General features: G+C 42.3%; 1 protein-coding gene across 9 annotated transcripts in view; it reads left to right on the forward strand.

Moving 5' to 3' along the window:
- The window catches only part of DPYD (dihydropyrimidine dehydrogenase), an 829,935-nt gene that overhangs the window by 260,612 nt on the left and 551,419 nt on the right, over positions 1 to 17,904 (forward strand). For 8 of the 9 annotated variants that reach the window (XM_061633715.1, XM_061633709.1, XM_061633711.1 and 5 more), the window contains one exon: positions 14,563 to 14,759. In XM_061633715.1, coding sequence (XP_061489699.1) covers positions 14,563 to 14,759 — 197 coding nt within the window. Of the gene's footprint in view, positions 1 to 1,033; positions 1,122 to 14,562; positions 14,760 to 17,904 lie in introns of those variants that run through there. The other variant, XM_061633716.1, reaches the window with a different exon arrangement.

Consider the following 17,904-nt stretch of genomic DNA (forward strand, 5'->3'; position numbering starts at 1 on the left):
ATGTTCCCTGTAAGGTTGGGGGAGAAAAGTTCTGTTCAGTTCACCAAGCAGCTGCATGTACATTCTGGTAAGCTACTCAGGGCTGGCTCCAGGCATGCCTGGGGCCCTTGGGCATCAGCTTGCCCTGGGCCCTGGAGTCTGTGTGCATGTTCGCATTTGTGTGCACAGCCCCCCTACCTACCTGTTTCCTGTCTTTTACCATTGCCATTAACCAAGATGGAAGCCACAGTTTCCCTAAGGGGATGAAGCCTCTGCCGCTATCTTTGTTGATGGCACGCGTGCGTTCTATGCATGCGCATCTCTGCCATCAACTAAGATGGCAGCAGGGGCTTCAGTACTTTAGGGAAACTGCAGCCACCATCTTCATTGAAGGCAATGCTAAAAGGTAGGGAGGGAGGTGTGGGGGTGTGGATCGTGGAAGGGGAGCGAAGGTGCCGCTGAGGGGCCTCCTGTAGCTCCAGGGGCCCTCGGCCAGTGCCCCACCTGGCCGCCCTTTAGAACCAGCCATGAAGCTACTACTAGGTCAGTGATCTGGCTCGTGTCTTGGTCCCAGGCTATGGTCTGAAGGCACATAAGGCCAGCAGGTGTGGTCAGTGCCTGGATGGGAGACCGTCTGGGAACCATATGTAAGCAGCCTTGGGTTTCAATCATGAAAAGAAAGGCGGGGTAGAAATGTAATAAATAAGTAATAAATATATAGATATAAAAATGGACTAAGCATTTGGCAGCTAAAAAATCAGTCGTTGCTCTATAGCTATGTATGCCTGAAATATAAAAAAGAATTTTGTATGTTCTTTCAATATATTTGACGGAAAAAGAGTGGGATCATTGTTCCTTTTGCCAAGAAGGTAAACTGTGTTCAGGTCCATTATGAGTTCTTGCATCTCAGTTCTTTGGCTTCAGAACATACATGTTGTTCTTCTTATGTGCTGTTCTGTGCGTAGGCATTCCTTTGAACAAATAGCCCATTGCAACTCTTTCTTCATGTGCCCTGCAAAGAAAAGTAACTTCTTTTGTTTCTTGGTTGGAGCAGTCATCTTTGTGAACACATCTTTGTGACGTGCAACTTGCTTTGGACCTCCCAAGGAGAGGCCAAGAGGACTATTGGGAGAATGTACTTGCAAGATCAGCTGACCAGAGTGAATGTCTGATGCTTTATTCATCCTATTTGTATATTGAATGTTTTTGGATTACCACAGAAAGGCCACTGGAATGGTTTGCTTTCTGTGTAATTTCTTTTACATGTGCTTGCAGCTTGCATAAAAGAAATAGATTAAACTCTTGTCAAATGTATGACTGATATAATACTGGATTATTACTGTTTTTAGAACCAAATGTGAGTAATAACTGTTAAACCTTGATTTGTGTCTCCTTTTAGTCTTAATGCAATGATTAATAGGGAAGAATTATGCCTTCATAGATTTTGCTAAATATCTACCATTCTTCTTCAAAAATCTTTAGAAATCTATTAAAAATGCTATGCGCTGGCACAATGATTGATATTAAAGCTGGCATAGGATGAATAGCTCTGAATGGTTTTCATCACAGCATTTTAAGTTTATTTAAAGTGATCTATTGGTATCAAGGGTTCTAATACAGTTGAGCAATGTAATAGTTCTGCATAATTTAAAATGTATTGAAATATGTACGAACACAAATATATACTTGGAATATATACACTTTATACTCAACTTATGCTCATAAATGTTATAAAATTTAGGATTTTTTTCCCAGTGCAGTGTTTTTTAATGTCTGTTTCATATGATAAGAAACAATAACCTGTAATAGTCACAATGCATTTCTGGTAATATCCCACTTTCATTCCAAGCATGTAAAATGGAAAAAAATCTTGTTATTTTCAGCAGACAAAATATTTCAAAATTAAAATATAGAGCTTATACTATAGCCGTACACTGTGATGACAAATGTATGTCAGAGGGCAGTACCCAAAAGGGAGAAGAAACTCAGGAAGTGAACTTCAAAGAGCTGGGAAACAGTTTCAGAAGGAAGCTTGAGTGTTGGAGCCCAAGATACTTTAAATGCAATTACTCTACTTTTTCAAGAGCAACTGGGGCTGATTGCACAACTCTCTATGGTGTTTTTTTTTAATCTCTAAAGAAAGGCAGCTTGCCAAGATAATAGTTCATGTAGAAACGTTACTGGGGTACCCAGCCAAGCACAGTTTCCCAGAGACATTTATTCCAGTAGGCATCGGAACAAAGCAGGAAGACCTCCAGTCCCATTAATGGAGAAATATCTATCCTGGACTCAGCCCCAGATCTCACTGAGAGACAATAATGTGAAACATTTTGGGCTTTAGCAATGGTTTCAGTCTGCATCCAAGGGAACAGACGTTTCTAAGTGAAAAGATTGTTAATGGTGGCTAAGCTTTCCTGATGGACATTATGTGCACCACTGGCAATCTTTTGCTGCACTGTGCATGTGTAGAGAAGTGTTTATTTTAATTATTTATTTATTTATTAGATGTATATCTTGCCCTTCCCCCCAGTAGGTCTCCAGGGCAGCAAACACAAGCACTAAAAACACTTTAAAACATCATAAAAACAGACTTTAAAATATATTAAACAAAACATCTTTAAAAACATTTTAAAAAAAGCTTGAAAAACTTTTTTTAAAAAAAGTTTAAAAACCTATTAAAAAGCAATTCCAGCACAGATGCAGACTGGGATAAGGTCTCAACTTAAAAGGCTTGTTTATGGAGGAAGTTCTTCAGAAGGCACCAAAAAGATAACATAGATGACGCTTGTCTAATATTTAAGGGGAGGGAATTCTAAAAGGTGGATGCCACTACACTAAAGGTCCGGCAGTGATTGACTGGGCATATAAGGGATAAGATGGTCTTTCAGGTATCCTGGTCCCAAGATGTATAGGTCTTTGTACACCAAAACTAGAACCTTGAACTTAGCCCAGTGGCTAATAGGTAGCCAGTGCAATTTTTTCAGCAGTGGGGTGGCATGTTGGTGATACTCTGCCCCAGTGAGCAATCTTGCCACCGCACTTTGCACCAGCTGTAGCTTCCGGACCAACCTCAAAGGTAGCACCTCAAACAGTGCACTATAGTAATCCAGCATAGAGGTTACCAGTGCATGGACAACATTGGTCAGGCTATCCCAGTCCAGCAATGGCTGCAGCTGCCTTACCAGCTGAAGCTGGTAAAAGGCACTCCTAGCCACTGAGATCACCAAGGCATCTAGGAACAAAGATGAATCCAGGAGCACCCCCACGCTACGGACCTGCTCTTTCAGAGGGAGTATGACCCCATCCAAAGCAGGCAACTGACCAATTATCCAAACTCGGGAACCACCAACCCACAGCGTCTCTGTCTTGCTACGATTCAGACTCAGTTTATTGGCCCTCATCCAGCCCTCCACTGAGTGCAGGCACTGGTCCAGGGCTTGCACGGCTTCTCCCGATTCAGATGTTACAGAAAAATAGAGCTAGGTATCTTCAGCATACTGCTGACACCTCACCCCATATCTCCTGATGACCATTCCCAAGGGCTTCATATAGATGTTAAACAGTGTGGGGGACAAGATGGTACCCGGCAGTCCCCACAGCACAACTGCTGGGGACTGAAATACAATCACCCAATGCTATTATCTGAAAACGATCCTGGAGATAGGATCGGAACCACCGTAAAACAGTTCCTCTCACCAAGTCGGCCCAGAAAGTTACCATGCTCAATGATATCAAAAGCCACTGAGAGATCAGGAATAACAGGGTTGCACTCTCCATGTCCTTCACTTGATAATGGTCATCCATTAGGGCAACCAAGGCCAATTCAGTCCCATAACCAGGCCTGAATCCAGACTGGAATGGGTCAAGATAATCTGTTTCATCCAACTGTTTTTGCAATTGCTGCACCACAGCCCTCACAATCACTTCCCTAAGAAGAGGATATTTGCAACCGGGCAGTAGTTGTTACAAACCAATGGGTCCAGGCTGGGCTTTTTCAGGAGTGGTCAAATCACTGCCTCTTTCAGGGCGACTGTAACCACTCCCTCCTGCAATGATGCATTGACCACAGCCTGGATCCACTCAGTCAAGCTCCCCCAGCAAGCTGTAATAAACCAAGAAGGGCAAGGGTCGAGATAACATGTTGCTGGCCGCATCATCGCAAGATCCTTGTCCATGTCATCAGGCTGCATCAACTGAAACGATTACCAAGAAGTTGCAGCAGATGTTGCACTGGACACCTCACTGGGGACTACAGTAGACGTGGATGGGGCATCAAGACTGCTACGGAGGTGAGCAACTTTACCCTCAAAGTGCCTTGCAAACAATTCACAGTGGGCCTCCGAAGGGTCCTAAACTCCATTTCCTGGAGTTGATGTCAACAGACCCCTGACAATATGGAAAAGCTCCACTGGACGGCTACTTGAGGATGCAATGGTGACAGAGAAGTGGGCCTTCTTCGCCACCCTCACTGCCGCACAGTAATCACAGTTATGATGTTTTACTCATACTTGATCAGCCTCACAGCACATCTTTCGCCACTTGCACTCTAGCCGTCGTCCAGCCTGTTTCATTGCCCTTAGCTCACTGGTGTACCAGGGGGCAAACCGAGTGTCAGCTCTTCACTGAGACAGCAGTGTCGGTGGGGGTGCAGGCAGGGCTGGAGATTCCTTGGTAATTGCCAGGCCTTAAGTCCTCAGCCGGCAGCTTGGCTATAAATCTGCCAGGCTAGCAAGGAGGATGCAAGATAAGGGCAGAGGCCATTCAAAGCTTACGTGCCAAGCCAGAAATCCAGAAGAGACGTCAGTGAAGGTCCGGGTCTAGTTTGCCGAGAGTTCAGTCCAAGTCAAGGTTCAGGGGATAGGAAGACACACAGTGGTCACGCCTGACGTTGTAGTCAGCAACAAGCTGAAGCCAAGGTTTGACTTTTAAGGAGCAGGTTTGTCAGCAGGTGTGAGCCATCAGCGTTTTGGCCTTAAGTAGACAGGCCTGCCCCTCTTCTGCCTGACCTTCTGTTGTCTACGTTCTGCAGGTGAGGGGGGAGTATCCTGTTAACTGTCTGCATCTGGCTGAAGGGCTTCAGCTGTGTCTGGGGTGCTCTGCAGCTGAGGGGGAGAAGGAGCTGGGTTCTCAGGAGTTTCTTCCATTTCTCCTTCTGGGTCTGCTGCTTCTGGGTCTGCTGCTGTTACTCCCGAGTCATCCTCGTCTGATGAGTCCTCTGACGGGGCCATGACACCGAGCTCCACAGTGCTGGAGACGGCGCTTGGGGGCAATCATGTTAAGAGCCCAACATACCTCGATGTTCCACTGCATGACAAGGACTTCAATAGGGTCACCTGCTCTATCCACTGGGAACTACCCCAGGGCATTCAGGAATCCTATGGATTCCATTAGCTCTGGGGATGGACCATCTTAATCTTTCCACCATCCCTGCATGGGAGGATCAGAGCTATAAGTCTAAGCTTCACTAGGAAGTGGTCTGACCATGACAATGGGGTGATATCCACCCCTCTTATCTCCAGACAACCCCTTCCTCCATCTGGAGCAAAAACCAAGTGGAGGGTATGCCCTGCCCTATGTGTCGGGCAGGTGATAACTTGAGATAGCCCCATGATCGTCATGGAGGCCATCAAGTCCTGAACCAGAACACTAGAGGTAGCCTCAGCATGGACATTAAATCACTAGGACTTTCATTCTGGGCTCTTCCAATACCACAGTCGAGATGGCCTCCGCCAGCTCGGTCAAAGAAGCTGCCAGGTAATAGGGTGGACGGTACACCAGCAGCAATGCTAGTTTACTGTCTCCTTGGCCCAACACCAGGTGCAGGCCCTCACAGACAGCTCCAAGACAGACTGGTTTCCTGATGACAGATGGAAGTTCTATAGACTACAGCAACCCCTCCCTGTCACTGCAGCCTGTGCTGGTGTTGAACCGAGTATCCAGGTGGGCAAAGCTGGGTCAAATCAACTCGTCTCAGCTTACCCACCCAGGTCTCGGTAATGCACACCAGATTGGCACCTTTATCCACGATCAAATTATGGATGAGTGTGGTATTATTATGTACCGATCTGGCTTTAAACAATAACACACACAGGCCAGTGGGCACAGCAGATGAGTAATTAGGAACCCATCCATGACACTAATGGGAGTGAGGAACCAGGCTTAGATAGCCTTGCCCTCCTCTGGTAGTTTACCACCTTTCCATGACTATACCTCCCTCTATCCATGATCACTAAAATTGGGGTGGCATCACCCATGTTCCTCCTTACTAAGACTCCTCCTAAACACCTGATATGGACCCAACAAAAGTCCACCAAGAAAACCTACCTGAACCAGTTATCCCAGTACGCCTCTGAGAGACTTGGGAACAGTTGGAGCCACTCAATATCTTTCACACAGGGCATATCTACTCCCCCCGTCTCATTCCCAGGGAGGATCAGGGTTCTGTCAGTTGCAGACTCTCACTCTGAAGGCATCTGGTGACTTTCTCCTGTTGTTTAGTTGACTGCTCTGGCTCTCACCCTGCGCAGGAGCTACACATGTGCCATACACCCTCCCCACTACCAATCTCCTCTAGGGGGTAGCGCCCTCACCCTCAGGACTCCTTAAAGGGCTCCCCAAGGGGGACCCCCTTTGGTGGCAACCCTTTGGTGGTGACCCTGCCGGCAGCAGACCCGCTGCCCAATGGCAGCTGAGCTTTTATGCCCCCTGACCCATCCAGAAGCTGATGCAAGAGGCTGCAAGATTGATTGCAGCCTCTCTCTGGAGCCAGGGTCGAGCAGGGGGGATCCAGTCCTTGCAGCACTTACCAGGGATTTCAGCTGTCTCAAAATAGAGCAACCCAGGGGAGCGAGCAAGCAAGCAGGGAGATGCTGAGATACTCATTCCCAGGACAGGTTTTCTCCAGTCCCCCAGTGCTGCAGCTGTTCCCCTCAAGTGTTAAGTGTGTTCTGGTCTATACAGGGTGACATTGAGTACCAACAGGCCTGGTGGGGCACTTGCATAAACTACATGTCTCAGGATTCTCTTTACATGGAAGGGTTCCTTGTTGGACTTCCAAAAGGGTTCTCTGAATGTTTCGAGTTTGAAAACTGGGCTATAATATTTCTTTCCATTGTGTAGTATGTGCGCTTTCCCTCTTGTAGGTCCACTTCCTTGTTTGCATCTTAACAAAAGATATGGAAGCCATGAGGGGGGATCTCATATGTAAGCAGTTAAGAGATTTTATATTTATGTATTTTATTTTATTTATTATTTCAATTTATATACCGCCCTTAGCGAAATAGCTCTCATATACTGCTACTGATAACTCAAAATGCCCATTGTACTTCATCCTCAAATATTTGTCCACCCTTCCCTAAGCGTTCAGCAGGACACCTGCTCAAGTACTTAAAGTGTTCAGTTATAAACCAATTAAGTTGGGTTAATCCCTTTGTCTTCTTTGTGGCAGTTTAAATGGTTTGTGGTCCTTTGCCTTTTTGTGCACTGCAAGATTTACAGTCCAATTGAAAACATACTGTGCCAGCAGATTAAGTGCATAGGGTGGGAGACTTATTGACTGGCTGTGCCAGTAACGCAGCACAAAACAAGACATCATGCTGGCTTTGCAGGTAGATAAGTGCAAATGTTCAGAGTCAAGGTGCCACTAACACAAATGGTTTGGGCTGATTAGCATTCTGCATTTCTGGCATTTGTCCCATGGGTCTTAAAAGAGTATGCAGATTGTCTAGTGCATATAATGAATTTTAGGATCTATTTGTTGTCCATAATGTCTTTGTAGAGTAGGATATATTTTTTAAAAAGTGGCATTAGTAGATCTAGGAGGCATGAAAAAAACTTTGTATCACCTTTGGTCTTCATCATGTGAAATAATAGTGAGGGGTGCCTGCTGTGCTTAGGAGAGAAAGAGAGAGCCAATCCAGTGTACACACTGAAGCTGTAAATCTTTCTCTCTCACCCACATACATATGGGTGGAAAATGGCTGAGAGAAGCACATGGCAAATGAAAAGTTTCCTTTTACACAGTGATGCAAGGATATCTGATAGTAGTGATGATTATATGCTTCTGAAGAACTTTTATTATCTCTTTTGTGTTTAAGGGTCATAAACATTTCATGGTTCTGTCAGTATATTGTGCCATTCAGATCTCTCTTGATCACCTTCATGACTGCACAATCCATGGAGCTGGTATGGAAATTCTCCTGGATGGAAATTCTCCATGGCATTGCAGATTTTCAAATGATGGGTGGTTCATTGCAGTGGAGAGCAAAGTGTCCCATGGAGAAGTGGCTGGTTATGTAGATCAGCTAATTTGTAGACTGGCCCTGAGCCTGTACTTTACTGCTAACGCAGAGCTTTTGTCTGCAAATGTGAACTCTCTTTCTCTGTGCACAACTGCATTCAGGCTGAAAGGGAAGTGAGGACCATTCTCTGGCATAGACTAGTCCCTGGAGAGGAGGGGAAAGGGGGTACAGAACTCTGCATTATAAGACATGAAGACAGAGTGTTCAATAAAGTGAAAGGAATGTAAAATGATGGCATAGCTGGAGTTTCGTATAGGTTTAGTGTCCACTGCATGGTCATGACAGATGTCCTTTTTTGTTTTTTCTGCAGTGTCTGGTCAGGTAAAACTCACTGACAAAATATAATCTCTTTGATGCCGTACAACACCCAGCTCCAGATCCATAACATATTTAAAAAAATAATTTGCATTTCTTTAGAATTCACTAGCCTTCTTTAAATGTGCTTTGGTAAAAATCACACAAAAAAAGACAGGACAATTTAAATAAATCATAGCTACAGCCAAATATCAAAATTGGAAACTTCCATTTCATCTGCATTGTGTATTTATGATGTAAAGAGTGTGTTGCAGTTTCCAAGGTAACAACTGGAACCAGATAATATGTGGAGTAGAATCAAACTATTAACAGAAGCACATGTTAGATCTCCTGCACAGGTCAAAATTATATTAATGCATTTGTCTCACTTTTCCTCCTCAATGCCCCATCGCTGCTTAAAATCACAAGTAGTTCTTATTTCTTCAAATAATACAAGAACTAGCTATATTTAGCTGGCAATAAATAAAAGATATATAGAAATAAAATAAAGAAAAATATGTATACTTATGATGCCCACAAAATACATTAATGTATAATTTCAGGTATGTTTAAGTATGTTTTTCTGAAGTATTTTTATCAATGTAATTTTTAAAATAAAAATAAAATAAGGCAATAGTCGTATATTACTATATTATGTGGAGTTTGCAGAACTTGGTGGGGGCATCATCTCAAGCATTAAAAAGCAACATTCATATTGAGGAGATGGTTCATGAATGATTGACTTGCATGTCATGCAACACGTGGTTTCCACTGAAAACCACTTCAGGGATGGGGGTATTCACACGATGGAAAGTGATTTTAAATATCTGTACTAAATGTGTTCATCTAAATGTATAGAGTGTTTGGACATCAGTGTGATGTGGCAGTGGGGACAGTTGAAAGTGACATGCAAATGGCCCATATGTTTAGAACATCCCCTCCTAGCCTTAATAATTCCAAGAGAAGGAGAATGCCACAGTGCCTTGGTAATCTTTATTCTGACCAGGCAGGCAGAGGTTAGTCATTTAGACAAGGTGCATGTGAGAGTGTGAGGAGTTTGTGAATGTGTCTGAAAATCTGAGAAACAGATAGTGCCAGAAACAAAGATAGTAACTGTGTTTTGCATCTTGATAAAGGTGACAGAGCTTTTACCTACTCTGCCCAGTTGCAATAATGCTAGGAAGAAAGGGTGCCGCTCCTTTTTATTTTATTTGTTTATAATAGTTCTTGAAAGGTGGTCACAGAGACGAGGGCTGGGATATCTTCTCGATCATCTTGGTTACGATACGGAATAATGGGCTCAAGTTACATTAAGCCAGATTTCGACCGAACATCAGGAAAAACCTCCTAACTGTTAGAGTGGTATGACAATGGAACCAATTGCCTAGGGAGGTCTGCAACACTGGAGGCATTCAAGAAGCTGCTGAACAGTCACCTGTTGGGTATGCTTTAATTTGGATTCCTGCATTGAGCAGGGGATTGGATTCGATGGCCTTATAGGCCCCTTCCAACTCTACTGTTCTATGATTCTATGATTCTATAAATCATAGATATGCTATTATCGTAAAATATCAGGGTGGTGAGCAAAGAAAGAGTGTATAGTAAAGCGTAAAACAATTAAAAACAGTAGAAGATAATCATTAAAATGATTGGCTAATCAAAATAATTTAAACAACAGCATAGGCTTCTTGGCATTAAAAGGTCTTCTAGAGATGCCTGAAAGTCAAAAGCAAGGATGCCTGCAGAAACTCTGCTGGAAGTGTATTCCATAACATGGGACTGATGACACTAAATGCCCAACTTCTCGTTGAGGCTGGTTGGACCTCTGTAGCACAGGGGATGACTAACAGCACTCCTCTGGATGATCTCAATGATCAAGCTGAGCTATATTTATTTATTTATTGCACTTGTATACTGCCCCACAGCCGAAGCTCTCTCTATATGGGCTCAGGTGGTCCTTAAGGTATCCTGGACCCAAGTTGTTCAGAGCTTTATATATCAAAACAAGAGCCTTGAACCTGGCCTGGTAGTATACAGGTAGCCAGTGCAGATATTTCAGCAGAGGTGTCACATGCTGTCTACTCCCACCAGCAGCCTAGCCTTTGTACTAGCTGGAGCTTCTGGACCAGGCCTAAGGGCAACCCAACACAGAGTGCATTGCAGTAATCCAGTCTTGAGGTTACCAGTGCATGGATCTTGTACAGAAGTGTGACTGAGTAGACTAGGGATCAGTCCACACTTCCCAGTGGACTTACCATGTGAGTTACCTTGGAAGTGGGTGGGAATACGACTTCCGGGAAGGGTGACTTAGCCTGTGCCTGCTTTTGAGACGGGCTCCTGCCTCAAAAGAAGCTTATTCAGATATATCAGTCAGATTTTTTTTTTTTTTTGACTGATTAAACTTCTCCCGGGTAGGGAGAAACGAAGAGATTAACCTCAAAGCCTATTTTTGTTGGGACGACCAGATCTCATTAATTTATGGGACGAGGTCCAGCCGACGAAGGTGGGACGGATTTTCAACAACAAGCTCTATCTGATAAAGCGAACGTTCATCTTATCTTCTAAGAGAGAACGCACTAACAGGCAAGCACCCTTCTTTCTATATTTTTCTTTTACTTGACTTAAATTGTTGCTGTTTAAAAGAGATTTGCCAGATTGATCGGTTTTTGACATCTCACTGGGGAGCCATAACTTCTCTCTGCTACTCACTAATTAATAGCTTATCTCTGTTTTTGTTGCAAAAAGCTGTCCTGGATTTGCATTCTAAAGATATACACAGAAGAGGGATTTCTATTCCAGATTTTTATTTTGAAGAATATTATATTGTCTGAGACTACTCTCTTTTTGGTCTATTTTATTTTGACGAATCTGTTTCCTGACGACCGCCATTAATTGTTTCGATCCTGGGAACTGCATTTTGTTTACTTAAGCATGGAGAGATAAGGCTGTCTGCTCTGTTTATACTGTGATGTCACCAAGTTTGGAGTATTAACCCAATTGTTGCTGAAATAAGAAGTGGTTTTCCTATATTTTTCTTTTAAAATGGCAATTAAGAAAGTGGCTGAGAATCTGGAAATAACTATGTTTCAGAAAATAATGGATGAGATTGAGATAACGAAACAAAACCTGCGACAGGGTTGTAAGGAGCTGAAAATTGAATTGAGTAAAATGAAGCAGGAGATTAAAGATATAGGGGTCCCTGTGAGAGAGGTGACCCTGGAAGGGGTCCCTGTGAGAGAGGAGACCCCGGAGATTGGAACAAACGTGGAACAGGAAAAAGATTTGGAGTCTATGGACTTTAGAAACAAAATCTATTGTTTGGAGACACAGGAGATTAAAGACATAGGGGTCCTTGTGAGAGAGGAGACCCTGGAGACTGGAACAGGGGTCCCTGTGAGAGAGGAGACCCTGGAGACTGGAACAGGGGTCCCTGTGAGAGAGGAGATCCCGGAGATTGGAACAAACGTGGAACAGGAACAAGATTTGGAGTCTATGGACTTTAGAAATAAAATCAATTGTTTGGAACTCAATGTTATCTCTGAAGAAATTAATGAAGATTCTAGAGATAAAGTTATCAATGGCATGGATAATCTTCTGGACTGGAATGATGTGATGGAGCCCAATATAGAGAAAATCTATGGAATTAACTGCAGCCATGTGACAATGGAAAAACTTTCAAGAGATGACCCAGTGTATTTTGAAAAAAAGAACAGAGATATGATTTTACAGCAGTATTTCAGCAACCTATTCAGAATGGATGGCAAGAAAATATTTGGGATAGAGGTAATTCCCATCAGACTCTTACTATATGACTATGGCTTTGACAGCAAGATTATTATGGAATACTGATAATGGAAGATTGGATACTGAAATTACTGGACTTAACAAGACTACTGAAGATGGAAGATGGAAAATGGAACTAATAGGGATAATAGAACAATGGCTACTGAAATTACTGAACCTAACAGATTCTGATGTGATGGATTAATTGAAATGTTTATTTTGACTATGGTTATGACAATAAGATTATCATAATTAGTAATGAGATGGATTAATCGATATGCTTATCTGGAAAAAAAAATTGATAGATATATTTCTTAAAGAATTGAAACCTCTCTTTGACTTTTTGTGGAAAGAATAAAGTAATGTTTATGAGATTTGATGATTAAGTAAGATAACTACTGGAGGAAAGTGATTTTATAATATGACTTAAGAGACAGGATTGTTATATATTATAGACTTATAACTGATTTGATCTTTGACAAATGGGAAGTCAATATTTTACTCTTTATTTTTTATTTTTGTTTTTTTTTTTCTTTTTTTCTTTTTGTTTAACTATTTTTGATTTTGTTTTTTGTCTTTGAATGTTTTATGATTTCGTCTTGTATGTTTTATGAAAATCTGAATAAAAATTATTGAAAAAAAAAAAAAGGAAGTGGGTGGGAATACTACCTTTGAGTTTATGGTCTGGCAACACACAGGAGATTTGTGTGATCACAGTAGCATGAATAATTTCCTGGGAGCAAGGAAATTATGCCAGTTGCATGTATAGTCCAACATGGATGTACTTGTTCACACAAATGGAGTATCTGCCTAGCTGTGAACCTGATGGTCCTGTGGACTCCAACGTTGACCAAGTATCAACAAAGTTTGGATTTTGAATGGCCAGGAGGCAAGAATAGCCATATATCTTTCTAAGTGGAGAGAATTGTTCTTTCTGTAAATAGTAGGAATGATGTTCCTTTCTATAATGCCGCTTTTACATTAAGAACAGGTTTTCCTAATCTGGTGACATTAAGATGTTGTGGATTACAATTTGCATCATCCCTGACCAGACCACTGACCATGATATCTGGGACTGAATTGTAGTTCAAAACATCTGGAGGGCACCAGTTGGGAGAAGGCTGGTTTAGACACTAATGATAATAATTTCTGCCTTTTTATAGGATCTGCACAGTTGAACACATTTATAATCTAAATAATTGTGAAAGAGTACTCCAAATTCCTTAGCAACACTAAACACCATAGATGGTTAGCACTGATAAGCAAAATGCTCAGAGAACCCTGATCAGCAAGTTATAGTTCTTTTACTGATTCCTGGAGCCATGTGTACGAGAAGGCAAAATTAAAAGCAAAGCACTCAGCATTAAATTTTCAGAATTTCATGCATGGCTGCATGATTTCTCAACCGCTACATTGAAGTTATGCTAAACTTTTCTCAATTTAAAATTACATTTGAGTAGTCAGTTGGTTTGGTCTACATCTGCCCAGTAAATGTTTATTGTTCAGGGTCTGGGAAAAAAGGGAATCTAATACTGTTATTGAGACATCTAGGTAGTTCTATTGTAAACTCTATATTATATATGCACCTGGGCTGGAATTGTAATCACACGTGATTAGATGTTATTTTGAAATAAGTGGAATTCACTTCCAAGGAAACATATTTTAGGTTGTAAGTATCTTAGCTTGCCCCTGATCAATTTTGTCACTGCTTTTGACCAACCCCCCACCCCAAATCTTCATTCAAGTGATCCAGCAGATCATAGTGGAGGCAACTGGCAAGAAGAGCTCTAATTATTTGCAATAATCTCCAGTTGGTAGTCAACTGTGTACATCCCTGTAGGATAGTTTGCCATGCTAATGTTCATTGTGGGGTGAACTTCCTTAAACTTCCTAATACTGATAACATTTATGTTCAAATGGACTTTATGTGCAAATGGAGTACAGTGCTTTATCTCAAGTATGGGAATGATCTAGAACAACTTTGAAGCAACCTGATACTTGAAGCTTGTTAAATTAATCACAGCCCTGAAGTCATCCTAGTGGAGTGACTGAAGAAATGGGCTTACAGTGGAAGGTGATTATTATTTTAATATGTGGTGAGAAAATCTTTGGATGAACATTTTTCAAACAGGTTAACTATTGCTTATGGAGACATAGGCATTGCCTTCCATTCTTCTTAAGCACTTAAGCATATTTGGTTTTTCAGGTATTCAGAGCAATGAATATTCCTCAGATTAAAAGTCCATCCTTGCCAACACCAGAAGAGATGCCTGAAGCCTACCATGCCAAGATAGCGCTGCTTGGAGCAGGACCTGCAAGCATAAGCTGTGCTTCCTTTTTGGCTCGACTGGGCTACTCGGACATCACCATTTTTGAAAAGGAAGACTATGTTGGTGGTTTAAGGTAAATACGGTGTAGTTAGAAATAAAGCCTTTTGAACACTATGTTTTAATTATTCTACAACAATTGGGGGATTAGGAAAATGTAGATTTCTGTAAAATTTACCTTTCACTGGAGTGGTATTTGGACTAGAACCCCTTTCAAATTTGTTTCTTCTAGGATCCGTGAAAATGCACTGAAGCTGATTTTCAGGTGGTACCTCATTCCCCACACCCTACATAGAATCAATAACAAGCTCTCCTCCTTGTGTTGGAGAGGGTGTGGGGAGCGAGGTACATTTTATCATATGTGGTGGTCTTGCGTGCTGATTGTTTCCTTTTGGAAGTATTTAATAAAATCAAGATTACCAATCAATCCCTTCATTTAGACCCATCTCTGGCTCTGCTACTTATGGCTGATGAAGCCAACAATAAAATCATACACAAAACCTTGACAAACTTTCTTCTTTTAGCAGCACAACTGGTGATAGCTGCTTCCTGGAAAACACTTGACCCACATATGATTCATAAATGGTATCAGGAAATATGGAAATTAGCACTTATGGAAAAACTAACACAAACTAACACAAAAGCAATGAGACAAGGAACAGATGCAGACAAGTTCTATGAACAATGGTATAGCTTTATTGTTTTTGTTAGTCAAAGTGATGGGGCATGCAAATCTCCAACCTCGCATGGTCAGATTTGGCGGTCCACATTGGGATAATTATCTGGAAAACAATTCAGGACAATAACCATTTAATATCTGCTTACCTCCCTAGAGTATTATAGGTATCATAACTCCTATGGTCAACTGCACTATTTTCTCTCATTGTTGTATAAGTTATTCTTGTTTTGTATTCTGTTCTACCCAAAACCAATAAAAACATTATTAAAAAAAAAAGTTCACAGGAAGGTTAAAAGTACAAGTCTTGCTTAGGATGATTTGTATAATAGGTTGCTCATAGGAAGGTCAAAGATTCATCATAAGAACCTAGCATTTAAGGGGAATTAGAAACATAAAAGGAGAGTAGTCACTGTCATGCCAGCTTGGCTAACTCCCAAAGGCTTATGGGGAATTCTTCCCCTTGACATCTTCCTTGTTAGCTTGCTAGCAGGCAGTTAAATCTTTGATGTTCTTTCATCACTGTGACTTGGTAATTTTTATAACACAGCTGTACCAGCTTATAGTGATTTTGCACCTTCTTATCAGTGGAAGGGGCCTGGTTCCGTCAAGGCCGTAAAACTCCTTGCTTTGTTATGGGAAACCAAGAGGAGGCGCCAGGTGCTGTGAGAACATCGTTTTTTCTTCCCTTTGATGAAAATGTTAATTGTCTCCGGCTGGGAGGGAATTTTCCTCCATAAGAGGAGGCTCAGGACTCTGGGTTTGTGTCCCACTTCAGAGCACCACCTTGCCTATGGTGATGTTCTGTTGTGGCTCCATTTACATCTTGACTTGCAACTCCCTGAGGGGAAGAAGGCTATCCATTGAAAGATCCTATGCTTTTGTAAGTATAGCTAAGGCAGATAGCTTTGTTATTTTGATTTGTGCCAAGAAACTTTCCTTTACCTTTGTTACTAAACACTTTACCCGTTTGGGTGTATGGTTTTAGGATTCAATTTGCTGCTACGAATTATTTGTGTGTACCTTTTTGCTTTTTGTAACCTTTTTATGCTTTTCTTATTTTCTTTTTAATAAATTTTAATTACTTTAAACCAACGTGTGTTTATTCCAGAGAAAGGGGTCAGTTCCTAAATTCAGTCCTTGCCATTTGACCACAACTACCTTGTAATAGAGAAACGTTTTTACCTAAGATTTCAGAAGGGGCCAGGAGTGTATCTAGACTCTGGTCCTGAGAGGCTCAGGTGTTTAAGTGGGCTCTGGGGTTCCCTTTGCCCCACAGTAGCTAACCAGTTGAAGGGTGGTGGCAGTACTACCTTGCAGGGTTGGTGTTGACGTGCACAACCTGGGCAAACCAGGATTTGCTGGGATCAATTGCCCAAGGCCGGGGATTGACTCCTAGGACAGTGAGAGCAGACGGGGAAGAGCTCCCCGCTTTCACTACAGTCATCTGGTTCATTGGCTAAAAGGTTTGGAGGGGGAATAAAAATCCTGTGTATAAATCAAGATAGAAGATAGTAGTCAAAAGGATGTAGAGTCAGGACGTTGAAGAGTTGGAGCTAAAGAGCTGCAAGAGAGGGAAAAGGGTTGAAACACTTTAAAGGAGCTGAAATACTGGGAAGTGTTAGAGTGTAGTGGGTTGCTGCAGGAAGAAGGAATCAGGAGAGGACCATGAAGGACCCAGAAGCTGAACTGAAATGCAAACTGATATGTATTGGCTAGATAAAGCTGGATGTGTTTATTTTTGTTTTTTTGGGTTTCTTTGTTTGTTATTTGCTCTTATGGATAACTACCCATATAGTAAAAATAGGGTTTTTTCCCCCTGAAATCACTTTTTTATAAACTGTTTTATCCTGCTTTATGGACAGAGCAATACCCACCCCACACACACACTGAATTGTGTGGGGTTTCAGTTGAAGGAAGGCATCTCTCTGCTTGGCTCTGCCTGCTGAGCTAGTCTCCCTCTGGCTGCTGCCAAGGCAGCAAGCATCACAACATCAGCACCAACCTCCATCTTCCGCCTGCCAAATGAGCAGGGCAGGAGATTCACTGGCAGTAGGCCAATCTGTGAAGGTCAGCAAAAAGCCCTGAAATGAGTTCCAATGGTGGAGAAGAATGGGGCTGAGCTGGCTCTGGATCTGCTGGATCCTGAGCTGGTCTCACAGCCACCAGTGGCCTGCATTAGACCCAATCTGGACCCAGTCTCTGTGCTATCCTGGAGCTGGTGTGGGGAGCAGGCCTGGTTGTCCTGCCTCCCACCGTTTGCTACAGCTACTGAAAATGGCAGTTCTGTGGAAGTGGTAATGGCTCTGCAGAGCCCTGGCAGCAGCAACAACAGTAGCATGAAGTTTGGATTGCACCCTAAATGGTTAAGTAAAAGCATAATTTTTTTTGGGGGGGGGGGAATGGCATCTAACCTTGCCATAAGACTCCACCTGCTATTGGGAGTAGGTTGGGCTACTTGAAGTCTAGAAGTTACATGGAAGGGTCTTGTGCTTACCATGAAATCTGTATTCATAGGGTCGCCATAAGTCGGAACTGAGTTGAA

Source organism: Rhineura floridana, chromosome 6, assembly GCF_030035675.1.
Source record: "Rhineura floridana isolate rRhiFlo1 chromosome 6, rRhiFlo1.hap2, whole genome shotgun sequence".
NCBI classification, from domain to species: domain Eukaryota; kingdom Metazoa; phylum Chordata; class Lepidosauria; order Squamata; family Rhineuridae; genus Rhineura; species Rhineura floridana.